Source organism: Mirounga angustirostris, unplaced genomic scaffold (genome assembly GCF_029215605.1).
Source record: "Mirounga angustirostris isolate CCGP_5_RB_7025 unplaced genomic scaffold, mMirAng1.0.hap1 SCAF_16, whole genome shotgun sequence".
Lineage (NCBI taxonomy): Eukaryota > Metazoa > Chordata > Mammalia > Carnivora > Phocidae > Mirounga > Mirounga angustirostris.
The window spans coordinates 41,118,554-41,130,859 of record NW_026991724.1 but is presented as its reverse complement, the minus strand read 5'-3'; the positions used below and the strand labels follow the sequence as shown (position 1 = coordinate 41,130,859).

General features: G+C 43.7%; 2 protein-coding genes across 9 annotated transcripts in view; one reads left to right on the top strand and one right to left on the bottom strand.

Annotated features, from left to right (window-relative positions):
• The window catches only part of ANKRD27 (ankyrin repeat domain 27), a 51,887-nt gene extending 47,352 nt beyond the window's left edge, over positions 1-4,535 (top strand). For 3 of the 5 annotated variants that reach the window (XM_064580771.1, XM_045891210.3, XM_064580772.1), the window contains 3 exons: positions 472-550; positions 736-808; positions 1,812-4,535. In XM_064580771.1, coding sequence (XP_064436841.1) covers positions 472-550; positions 736-808; positions 1,812-2,048 — 389 coding nt within the window. In that variant the 3' untranslated portion in view covers positions 2,049-4,535. Of the gene's footprint in view, positions 1-471; positions 551-735; positions 809-1,428; positions 1,781-1,811 lie in introns of those variants that run through there. The other 2 variants (XM_045891211.3, XM_045891212.3) reach the window with 2 other exon arrangements.
• Positions 4,536-5,793: 1,258 nt separating this feature from the next.
• On the bottom strand, positions 5,794-12,023 carry PDCD5 (programmed cell death 5). 4 transcript variants are annotated; one of them, XM_045871334.3, is made up of 6 exons: positions 11,855-12,022; positions 10,916-10,953; positions 8,189-8,250; positions 7,304-7,395; positions 6,300-6,371; positions 5,794-5,985 (listed from the first exon to the last, which is right to left on the bottom strand). In XM_045871334.3, the coding sequence occupies exons 1-6, from the start codon at positions 11,918-11,920 to the stop codon at positions 5,938-5,940; spliced, it is 378 nt and encodes a 125-aa protein (XP_045727290.1). In that variant the 5' UTR covers positions 11,921-12,022; the 3' UTR covers positions 5,794-5,937. The 4 variants fall into 4 exon arrangements, with proteins under 4 accessions (XP_045727290.1, XP_064436844.1, XP_064436843.1 ...); XM_064580774.1 differs by lacking the exon at positions 6,300-6,371 and having other exon boundaries at positions 11,855-12,023; XM_064580773.1 differs by lacking the exon at positions 5,794-5,985 and having other exon boundaries at positions 6,300-6,864; positions 11,855-12,023.
• Between the last annotated feature and the right edge of the window lie 283 nt (positions 12,024-12,306).

Genomic DNA, 12,306 nt, shown 5'->3' with positions numbered 1-12,306 from the left:
GTAATCCCGAGGCTGTGTCACCACAGTTGTCTATAGCTGGAGAATATCCGTGTATTAATAAGGATGTATCTTTCCTTGCCATGGGGGTTCACACAGTAATAAATAGCTACTAATATGTTTCTTTAAGCAGATAGCAGTGCTTAATTTTCTAAATTTTGTTAAGCTAAGAAAATGGAAAGGTTGGGGCGCCTGGGTGGCTCAGTCATTAAGCGTCTGCCTTCGTCTCAGGTCAGGATCCCAGGGTCCTGGGATCGAGCCCCGCATCGGGATCCCTGCTCAGTGGGGAGTCTGCTTCTCCCTCTCCCACTCCCCCTGCTTGTGTTCCTGCTTTCTCTCTCTTTCTGTCAAATAAATAAATAAAATTAAAAAAAAAAAAGAAAAAGAAAATTGAAAGGTTGCATCTGTGCTATAACTCTAATTAAAGTACTTTGGAAGTTTTCAGATGTTTATCCTTTTTTTTTTTATCTACAGGGAACTCAAAAATGTACAATCTACCAGATGAACCTTTTACCAGACAGTTTTACTTTGTCCGCTCAGGTGGTCAGTTTAAGTGAGTATAAAATTTGAGTTGATTTCCGTGCCTTTGACCCCACCTTTACTTACAACTCAGGCCAGGTATGCGCCCCTTCAGTGGGTTAGAGAAAATCTGCACTCACCAAATGCTGCCACCTCGTGGCCAACCAGAGTGTTTCACGCCACTATTTCAGACTGATTTCACTTTGTTTCCGGTTTCAGAGGAAGGACTTCAAGGGAGATTGTGGCAAGAGATAGGAGTGTCCCTAATTTTACTGAAGACTCTTTATATGAGGTGAGTTATTCAATGCTGGCTTATCATCATATTTCTTAAAGCCTGGCTTTTCCAAAATGAATACGGTGAACACATTTCTCATTTCATGATTCCCTTCTTTGCAAGAATTTATAACAATTAAGATGAGTTAGTTAGTGGGACAGCAAAGAGTACAGACTTCATTTATTGAGAAAGGAGAGTGAGGGGAAAACGGGAAATAGGGGTACATGTGGAGATGCTGGGGCTCATGGTGCGCGTACTTGGTGAAACAGCTCAGCTGCCGGTAGTGTGGGAATCACTGATGTCAGGAGGAAACCAAGTTTATATGCAGATGGGTAAAAAACTTCTCCAGATGTGGTCTAGAGCTGCTCGTATGGACAGTTCTGCATGTGGCCATCTTCCTACAGCACTGCTTACTCAGTTATAAAGAGACGCTTGCTTTATGTTCTGTCATACGATTAGGTGACTCTTCTCAGAAACGTGACTTTTCCTATTGCTCCTTGCATTACATGACTGTTGATGAGAAGCAGACTTTACAGCAAAGATACAGAAGCTCTAAATCTTTGTTTTAGAGAATCAAAGCGATGTTTGTTAACATGACTCATTTCGATCTGTGTAACCTTTCGTGACTTTGCTAACAGACGTGCTGCTGCATGGGAAACCCACCAACTCTGAAATCTGCTTGGGTTCCAACAAGCGCTTTTCCCTTGTGAGCTGTGGGACTTCACGCAGGTTGCTTCCATTTGCTGATCCTGTGTCCTCAGTTGTAAATGGGGACAGCAATTAGTACACCTGTTAGAGTTATAAAGAGTAAATGTGCAAATAGGTAAAAGCACTGACATTGTGTCTGACACATGGAGTACACACACGTCATCCTGTCCCCACGGGGGTGTCAGAGCTGAAATGATGCCCAGAAAGTACCAAGCACATGGGGTGACAAACAGCACTCAAGAGCGCCGTTCTTGTGTGGTTCTTGTTTAAAGTGCAGTGCAAATGAACTGCTTGAATTGTACCATTTCTTCAGCCAGGGAGGCAAAGAGTCACAGGGAAACAGAACCACCTGCCAGACCAGAGCAGATCTGAGAGTGCTGACAGAGGGCACGGCAATCAGCCCGAGGGGCCTGGACCGAAACGAAGTGTTCCTGCAAACAGGCGGATGCTGCGTAGACACACAGTCGAGGACACAGTCGTATCCCAGAACCCAGGGACTGCCGGCCACCTAGCCACTTCCAGAGAGGCTAATGTCACGTCCCAGTCTTAGTGGTGATAAGCAGTTGTTACACTGGCTGCCAAGAAGTGAGTCCTCGGCAGGGAGGTGCCAAGCAGGAACACAGCTGGGAACTGAAATGTACTTTGTTGGATTTGCGAGAAAAGCAGAAAGTTCCTGAAAGCTGTTCTGTGGCTGAGGGAAGTAATGTGACCAAGAAAACGATCACCGTCTCTTTTCTCTCCAAAGCTGGTGTGTGCGCTGGAAAAGGAGTGCACACCGACTTCAGCAGTGTCCAGATCCTTAAGAGCAGGCGTAGGTTTCTTCTGAAGTGGCAGGAGCTCCCTGGCTCCCGTGCGAGGTTTCACGACCAGATTCTGACCTCCTCCTAACGAAAGGTGCTAACCTCCGTGATATGGACAAACGAGCAAACCATAGGCCGAAAGAATTCCTCCATCTGGGATCAGCTGAAGAGAAGCAGTTTAGGTGTCATGGTACCATGGAGGCCAGGCAGAAGCGACACGTGGGAATGAGGAAAAGAGGACTGGAAAATGTTCCTTTGCAAAGCAACACTTGAACCCAAAGATGCCTACATGCCGTTGTGATGTTCATTTTAATGAAAAGGACATTCAGGACCTATTCTACACTATGTATGTGGGAAAAGTGTATAATTTTTCTTCCAACAAAGTAAGTACAGATATTTGATCACTGCACCTGTATCAATCTCTCGAGACACATGCCCTTCCGTTAAAACCCTCCCTTAGATGTCACACCTGACTGATGGTTACTGAACAAGAGAGATTTGGCACATCTTTTCTTAGTCTTTTGATTCAGATTCAAAACTTACAGCACAAACCAGGTGAGAGTTACTTTCAGTTAGAATTTATTGCCATTTATTCCTTTTTATAAATTTCTATAGATTAAACTCTTATTTTTTTATGTTACTAATTGGCCTACAGCCGCAAACATGGGTTTGTCCTGAGTACATTTTCAAGTAACTTTGTAATACAGAAATGGTTTTGTGCATGTTCTTGGAAATACTTGTGTATGTATAGAAGGGAGGGGCTGATTATTTTTCTACAAAGTAATTTATGATTTCTAATTTTCTAACGTGCCTTGGATACGTGTCAAATGATGGGAAAGAAACAGTAAACTTTATGATTCTTGAACGTGTCATGGTACACTTTTTTAGTTAATGTCTTGTTCTGTAGAGAGAGGTATTTTGCAGCCTGTCTGCTATAAACATGTGCTCTGTGTATGGAAAGATCTTCTCCCATTGGATGGATAGGTTTTTCAGTTCCTGATGTCACTGAAATATGTAAACTGGATCATTCAGAGCAGACCATTATCCATTCACCTGCTTAGGCCTGACTTAATCTAGTAGGTGCGATAACTAGGGCCCACAAAAATGTTTTTTTAAAAAATCAGATAAAAAATGTAATACAGCTTCTTAGCCCAAAAAGAAAATTAGCACTGTTGCTCTGCAAATTTCTTTGTTCTATTTTTCCTTTTTCTCCCAGTTTTAAAATGAAACCACCTTATTGGTAAGTTGTTGTGGTTTGCTCCCACCCTAATTAAGAAACTTATCAGCACAGCCAAGTTGCAAATACACACATTTAGTATCACCTATTTTTTGGGGTAGTGCAATATAATTTTGAAAACTTTCGTGTATACCCATGTATTTATTTCTAACAATCCCCCTGATTGGTAAAATTGTCAAATGAAGAAACAGGTTCAGAGAAAGAAGGGGGCTGATTTGCTTGCACTATCAGAGCTGCAGTCAAGGCCTACTTGGTGGAGTCATGTGAACTGGCAGTTTCCAATGTGGTGTGTTCTTCTGGAGATATAAATACCTTGAATGAGACTGTTTCAGGGGAGAAGCTGCTTCTTGAGCTACTCAGCAGGGTGAGCCACCCAAAGTGACCGCCTCAATTATTTTTAAAAACACTTGTTTTTCTACAACTTGCTTTCCCACTTAAAACTAAACTTGATTTGGCAACTCAGAAATTGGTAATGCCCAAATTTCTATTGTTTAAGAATGGTTTGAATTCAAAGTATTGTCAATTAAATTAGAATAACCACTCCCCATTTCCTAGACCAAAATATACTCCACCCCCTTTCTGCCTTCCAGAACTTTTATCCGTGTGTACAGAACCACTTTCCATCCTCAACGGTCTCTGGAGGACAGGGCAGGGAGGGGGTTGACAGTTTAAACACATTCACATAGGTATTTGCCATCGGGACAGTGGTTATTCTGTAGGAGGAAGCATGTGACAAAACTTGCTGGGAATTCTCTAGTCTCCCTCCAGCGTTTTTATGTAAATGAGACCTGAAGCAAAGTTCACCTGTAATAGGGATGTTTTTTAAAATCCCTGAGGGAAATTTATGTGACTATCTAATTCTGTTCCTTAAAAAAAAAAAAAAAAAAAAAAATTTGATGGAACAGTTCTACTCATTCGTTTATTTGGGAATGCTAGATGCTTCAACACTGACTTTTTTCGTGGGCTGTAGTTCCAAATTTCAAGCCTCAAAAACAGTAACCTCTCAAACACACAGTTTAAACATAGATCAGCAGTATGCTAGCTAAAGCAGAGACTGGGATTGTAAACTACTTTTCCTGTTACTCTCCTGCTACTAGTTCTAGTCACCTCATAAAATGTTATGGACTTCCTCCTGGGGCTGGAACCTCTAAAGTTTACACCAAACAACACACCTGACAGGTCAATTTACTCATACAAGTTTCAAAACCTAGTGGGAGGACAACGTAAGAGATGCCATTTAAGTTACCTGCCACTTTATCAGTGAAGAACTCAGAATATTTTTTTTTTTTAAAGATTTTATTTATTTATTTGAGAGAGAGAGTGAGAGAGAGAAAGAGCACAAGAGGGGGGAGAGGGAGAAGCAGACTCCCTGCTGAGCAGGTAGCCCGATGCGGGACTCGATCCAGGGACTCCAGGATCATGACCTGAGCCGAAGGCAGTCGCTTAACCAACTGAGCCACCCAGGCGCCCCAGAATATTTCTACCAAAATGTTTAACTGCTAAACTGTCTCAGCTGGATTTTAATCATTAGAAGGCACTTCTCTTGGGGCGCCTGGGTGGCTCAGTCGTTAAGCATCTGCCTTCGGCTCAGGTCATGATCCCAAGGTCCTGGGATCGAGCCCTGCATCAGGCTCCCTGCTCGGCGGGAAGCCTGCTTCTCCCTCTCCCACTCCCCCTGCTTGTGTTCCCTCTCTCGCTGTATCTCTCTCTGTCAAATAAATAAAATCTTTAGAAGGCACTTCTCTTACCAACATGTATTATTACTGTTGAATTATTACTACCAGTATCTCCAGTTACTGTGGTAATTTTCTGCAATTCAAGTATCACTCTAGTTACAGACTGTCTTGGGTAGGGGGGATATTTGTCAGATCATTTGATCCCAATGCCTTTGAAAAGCAGATTATAAATGAAACCAAAGCTATGAATTTTCTTATATTAAATGTGAATACTACCTTCAGGAAGAAGAATAGTTTACCTGGTTTCAGAACCTAGGTCTAAGTATTAAGATATTAAAGTTGATTCCTCTTAATCCGTGGGTTTTAACTACCATGATGTTACTGGATGCTATTTTCTTCTTACTGAAGAGTAAGCTGGCTTCTATTTCTGCAAAGGCCATTTTCCTACCTAACACTAACATCACATTTACAGAGGATGTATTCATGCTGCTACACGTTTCAAAACTTTTGGTGGGAAAGAAAAAACTCAAAATGCAGATCTTCTGTTCCTTCAGCTATGGTACAAAAACAACTTTGCCCAAATTGTTTTATTTTGCATAACAAGTTTATTTTTTTAAAAGGCATATATAGACAATAAACAAAGTAAACAATCAGATCTTCACTTCTACCCAGTCTTATCTGTCCTAGAACTGTTCATTAAGTTCCAGTCTCTAAACACCTTAAATTTCAATAATCGTCCTCTTCATCAGAATCCATGACTTTTCTTCTGTTGAACTGGGGGAGGGGGAAATTAAATGAGGGTCATAACATGTTTAATAAAGCATAATTCAGACTTTCTGAGAAGAACAAGGTCTACCTACTAGAGCAAGACACTACGTCTTTAAAACAGCTTAGTGTTTCAGGTCTATGGGGGGAGGGGAACGACAGACCCCTCAGCACGTGCAACCTTGCTCCCCAAACTTTCACCTCTTACAAAATGGAAATGTCTATGGGCTGAAACACGTTTTGTTACAGTAGATGTATATTTAACACTTATCACTTAAAATAGCAATCTTTTTCTTTTGCCATGAGCATTTGGGGACACTTACTTTAACTGTGGTTTTCTTTTCTGTTTGTTGGCTTACTTTTTCAAGGATTTCTATTAAACCTTGTTCTGATACCTAGGATAACCAGAAAGAAAAACAGTACTTTTTTTTAAACAGAGAGTTTACCTTAGTAGACTGAATGGTTTTAATTTTTCTGGGATGTGGGGGCAGAGGTCAAAAGGGAAAGAAAGGCAAGATGGGAAGTTCTGAGTTGGCTTAAGTTCCAAAAGAATTTTGCTCTGCTAGCCTCATTTGAGGAGGGTGGGAAAGTAGCCATCAAAATTAGCTTTCTCAGGAAATTCCAAAGTCAACATTGTGTAAGAACACCTTTATCACCACTAGCCAACAATGACAACCACCTACACCACTGTGTTAAGGGTCAGGAACAGAGACACATTGCCTCTGCCCTTGAGAAGCTTAAATGCAGGAGGGAAATCACTCAAAAAAGATGCACCAGCCGTTGTCTCTTCCACATGTGCTCTTAGGGTAAGGGGTTCAGGGCAGGACTGATTCTCGCAGGCTGTGGTGGCAGCAGGTGGTTTCCAGAGCAGGTGGGGCTCATCTGGATCTTGAAGGACGGTCAGGTTCACCAGAATATATTCATCATGGCATTACAGCAGGATAATCAGAAATTTCAGCACCTCCTCATTTGCAAAACAAGCTTAACTTCTACCTATATTGGTAGTCTTTAATTGGTACCATTGACAAACCTGTTTCCAATGTAGAAGGAATTAGACAGATGCTGACCCTAAGAGTCACTGGGTCACAAACACATCAAGGTTCCATAGCAACGTCGGTAAAGGAAATCAGCAGAGAATTTTAGGAAAGGCAATTAGTTATCTTTTAGGATTTATGGCAGATACTACAATTCTCTCCTTAATAAATTGCCTCACTGAAATAGTCAACAAGAATTTCTATAACCTTTCTGAAAATTGACCTTTTGAAGCTATTTTTTGATAAAGTTAGGTAAAAATAGGTAGAACTGCCTCAAGGCAGTCCAAGCTTACCTTCCCACTTAGTTGTCCATATCTTGCCATCTGTATAAGGTAATTCTCTACTGCTTTAGTTTTTTCGGGCTTTACAAGTGCTAAGTTACTTACTAGAAAGAAAAAGAAGGAGTCAAAACTAAATGCACTTATATAACTTAAAACTACGCACTGACATTTCCAAAGCACTTCACAGACATATTTTGAGACTAGCAAGGTAGGTAGGTGGGGCAGATGGTACTATTACCCCTCTTAAAAAGGGGAAACTGAAGTTCAGCCATGCCAATCTCAGTCAAAGCCACACACAGGTAGTGGGAGAGCCAAGATTAAACTTGCATCCTGGGATTCTAAGCCTGATTTTTTTTTTTTTAAACGATTGCCCTCTGGAACACAATTTCTCTACTACTACACATATATAATTGTGATGCTCCATCTAAGGCTGCTTCTAAGCTGGGCTTCAAGTCACAATACGAAAGATACTAGTTCATTCCGACTGGCTTATTTTATTATTTTTTTCTACACTGTTTTGGTATTTATTATGAAGAATTATGAACATACACTAAAACAGAGACAATAAGCGCCTCCCCCCCAAGTCCCCTTCACCCACATCAACTACCAGCCACATTTTGTGACTGACTTGATTTACAAGTTGTTTCCTGTAAATCTTACCTAAGGTGCACTTGGAGATCATCTCCTTGGTAAGAGAGAACTGAGCTGGTATTTTTAATAACGATTTAAATGCATTTCCTTAGGTTTATAAACCACATTTCTTACATTATTATCTGTATTGTGTTTTTAGGTTAAATACTTAATCCAGAATTAGCAATGATTTCATGTATCTTTCCCTATTCAACTAACTCAAGTCAGTGTTATGGAAATAACGTAAAGGAAACTGAAGATGCTTACAACGGGCCCGGGCTGACTGATCCAGGACTTGGGCTAAGATACTGTTTCTCATTTCTGCTTCCCTACAACAAAAACAGGTCAGCAAAATTAGAACTATGCTGTCAGCATTCCTACTGAACATACAAAAATGGAACTCACACAATAGGTTTCCCAAGATGGAGGCCTCCCGTGTGCACGGACTGCATTATAGCAGGCGCAGCGTGGTGGCAGCACCCACAGTCAAGAAGAGGCTACCTCTGCCCTCAGAAGCTGGCTTTATTTTATGTGGGTGTAAACCTACCAGGCTGAAAGGTAAAACTACATTTTCATAATTCAGGGTGGAGTTTTCGTTTAACCACCATTACCAACATTTATTAAGTATGCAGTGTGTTGAGAGGTTCTAGGAATTTGTAGTGAGATTCCAAGCAATTAAAGGACCAAACGATTAATCTGGTATTTTTGGAGATGAAGAAGCTGAGACCTAGGGAGGCTATCTTATGGGGACACAGATGATCATGGCCAAGCTAGAACGAAGCCCCATGTTACTTTTCTTTCTTTCTTTTTTTTTTTTAAAGATTTCTTATTTCAGAGAGAGCATGAGCGCGCGCATGCACGAGCTTGTGCACCCAAGTGGGGGGAGGGGCAGAGGAGGAGAGAGAAAATCTTCAAGCAGACTCCTTGCTGAGTGTGGAGCCCGACGCGGGGCTTGATCTCACAACCCATGAGATCATGACCTGAACCAAAACCAAGAACTGGAAGCTTAACCAACTGAGCCACCCAGGCTCCCCTGAGCCCCATGTTTCAAGACTCTCAGTTCCACTCTTTGAGTCACCAGAGGGAGTGACATTATAACACTGCAACTATCCCTGCAACTAGTTCAGGTTCATAGGACAGTGGTTTCAAACTTTTAAGTAGCAAAAAAAAATTTTCCCCCAATGAAGTCATTTAGGGAACTTAATACACGACACAGACAAAAGCAGATCCTCTGGCTGAATTAGAAGGGGAGCTGGGGCTGGCTGTACCTACTAACCACCCCTACCTGAGGAGCGTATAGCCCACTTCCACAGGCCATTTCCTTATGGCTCCTGAGTACTTCAACCCTGCTGTGAACTACCGTTACTGTATTTCACTGAATCTGAGATGCCATCGGTTGTAAGATGCTCCATAGTTTTATATACCTCTAAGAACAACAACAAAAAACACCCTAGTTGAGTCTAATAGGAGACCCCTACTCAAAGCTGGGGCATCAAAGAGTAACATCCACAGTACAAGGTAAACAAAAAATAAACCGGCCACACAGAAAGGGACAGCAAGGAAGGATGCATGAATCAGCCTTGACCCTGAGTGGAAGAAGAAAAATTCCTCCTAGAGTTTGAACTTCAAGTTCTTGCAGGCCTTACACTGCTTGGGGGGAAGTGGAATCTAAGGCACAGAATTTAATTTTAAAACATCTCAGGTTAGAAATGTACCCAAGTCATGGCAGAAGCAAAAATAAATCTTCTCTGGAAGAATCCAGGACAAGAGTGATCATTTATGAGACCTAATCTATGTTAAAATGTGAAAAAATGTACATCTCAGAATCAATGAAATTCATGTAGTTTTATTTTTTTCTTAGCGCCATCTTTCTTCTACCACTAACAAGCCATGTAAGGATGGAACCTTCTCTGCCCTGCCTGTTTGTATAGATCCAACACAGTGCCTGACCCAGACCTAGTGCTCAATGAATATTTGCTGAATGGTGGCACCTTGGTGTCTCAGTCGGCTGAACATCCGACTCTTGATTTTGGTTCAGGTCATAATCTCGGGGTCATGATATCTGGAGCCCAAGCGGGGCTCTAAGTTCACTGGGGAGTATGCCTGGGATTCTCCCCCTCTCCCTCTCCCCTCACTCACATGTGCACTCTCTCTCTAAAATAATCTTTTTTTTTTTTTAAAGATTTTATTTATTTATTTGACAGAAAGAGACAGTGAGAGAGGGAACACAAGCAGGGGGAGTGGGAGAGGGAGAAGCAGGCTTCCCGCGGAGCAGGGAGCCCGATGTGGGGCTCGATCCCAGGACCTGAGCCGAAGGCAGACGCTTAACGACTGAGCCACCCAGGCGCCCCCTAAATAAATACATCTTAAAAAATATATATATTTGCTGAATGAATTAATTAAATGGCAGCATGATGTGGAGAGGGGAAAATGTGTTGTTCAGTAAGTATAGTTTGTTCTGCAAGATGGAAAAGTTCTAAAGATTTGTTACATAACAATGAGAATATAGTTAACAAATGAACTTCACACTTAAAAAATTATTATGTAAATTTTATGTCTTATTTTTAAAAATCACAATTAGAAAGAAGAAAAGATAGCATGGTGAGATAACTAAGGTCTTCATTCAATAAACCTGCTATGTATGAGGTGCCCTGCCATGTGCTGGGAATAAAACAGCAGTAAGAACAGTAAATGTGAGGCACTGTCCCCATGTAATCCTCACAAAATCCCTATGAGGTAGTCATTATGAGGCTCATTTTAAGGTAATCACAGTTTAGCAGACAAGCAAACATCAACCAATTATAATACAAGTACGTGGAGCTCTACACACGTTTCTTTAATTAACAAATTGATAATGAAACTACCCTGATTACTTACGGAAAAATCTCTACGCCAGGAAAAACTTTAAATTCACACGCCTATTAAAATAACTAAACTAAAAAAAACCAATTTGGTGAAACCACCCTTCAGAAAGTTCAGAGCTCCAGCCCATACCTGTGTTTTGCTTCCTGTTGTGCTGCATCGCCAGGATCCTGGAAAAAAAAAAATCGTATCTTTTTAGTAGAGTAATTTCACATAAAAAAGTAGGAGCCACTTTCTTGTTTCTGATACTTAAGGCTCCTGCAGTAGTAGAGATCAAATTATTACCAAATAATTAAAAGCTGGGCCTCACAGAAATCAGTGGGATAGTTTCAACTTACTACAAGGTTTCGATAAGCTTCGAAAATCACAATCTAGCAGCATGTTTTAAACACAAGCAACCGTGAGGGAGGGGAGTCCCTATACTACGAAACCGCAGTGTGAGAAAAATTTCTGGATAGTAACATTTGCTTCGTTACTGGGGACGCTCATTCACTCGCCGCTTCCCGGGAGGCCGTCCCGCTCCAGCCCCACCACGGTGGTCGCCCCACCACGGTGGTCCCCTCCCCGCACAGGAAGTCATTAACTTGAGCACTTTATCTACGGGATTCGTGTTCAGTGTGTGGCTCCTCCCCGGGACCATCAACTCCGTCAGAGAGGATGTTCCCCTCTGTACCCGCAGCACCTGGCACACAGCAGACCCTCAAACAACGTCAACTATTTGGGTCAGAACACCCGAATTCTAGGAAACAATTCGGCTGGAAAGCAGTCGGAGCCGGCTAGACCCGAAGCTAAGGGGACCGAGAGCTGAGGGGCTGAGCATTCCGCTCCGGAGCGACGCCGACCCGAAGAGGCCCAGCGCCCGACCGTGCGGGGACCGCACGCGGTCGGCCTGGCGGCCCGGAGGCCCAGCGCCCACACGCCCGGAGGGGCCGAGGCCGGCCTCGGGGGCAGCGGCGGGGTCCTGGGCCCGCGGGGCGAGCTCCAGCCGCGGCGTCCCAAGCCTCCGCCTGGGGCCGCGCGCGCCCTCCGCCCCGGGCGAGGACGGCGCCCGGCGGGGACGGCCGTACTCACCCCATGCTTCGCCTGCAGTTCGGCCAGCCTCTGTTTCCTCAGAGCCTCCAGCTCCTCCTCCGCCATGGTGCGGCAGTCCGGGGTCGAGCAGCCGCGACCACGCTCCGAGGGATTTCCCGCAGCGCCGCGGCGCGCGCACGACCCTCCCCACTGCGCAGGCGCGCGCAGCGCCCAGGCATCACCAATCCAGCCCGCAGCTGCGTCGCCCGCCGCAGCCAGGGCGCCGGGAGAGGCCCGATTGCGCGATCGCAGGCGGTGGGGCGGTACGGGCCGCCGGGGCAGAACCCGCGCCGAGCCTTCGCGACCCGAGTCGCACCTCCTCTCCCCCACTGGACGCGGTCCTCGCGCTGGCGCGGCGGGCTAGGGTCGCACTGCGAGAGGGAAGGGATAGTAATAGAAAACAGACCGTCATCAGCAAGTGTAATAATAGGTAAAATCTGCCGGTGGCCGAT

Coding starts and splice junctions, on each gene's coding strand:
- PDCD5 (XM_045871334.3), bottom strand. CDS start 11,920: ATGGCGGAGGAGGAGCTGGAGGCTCTGAGGAAACAGAGGCTGGCCGAA. Junction 10,954..11,854: donor AACTGCAGGCGAAGCATGGG/GTGAGTACGGCC, acceptor TTTTTTTTCCAG/GATCCTGGCGATGCAGCACA. Junction 5,986..6,299: donor AAAAGAAAACCACAGTTAAA/GTAAGTGTCCCC, acceptor CCCCTCCCCCAG/TTCAACAGAAGAAAAGTCAT.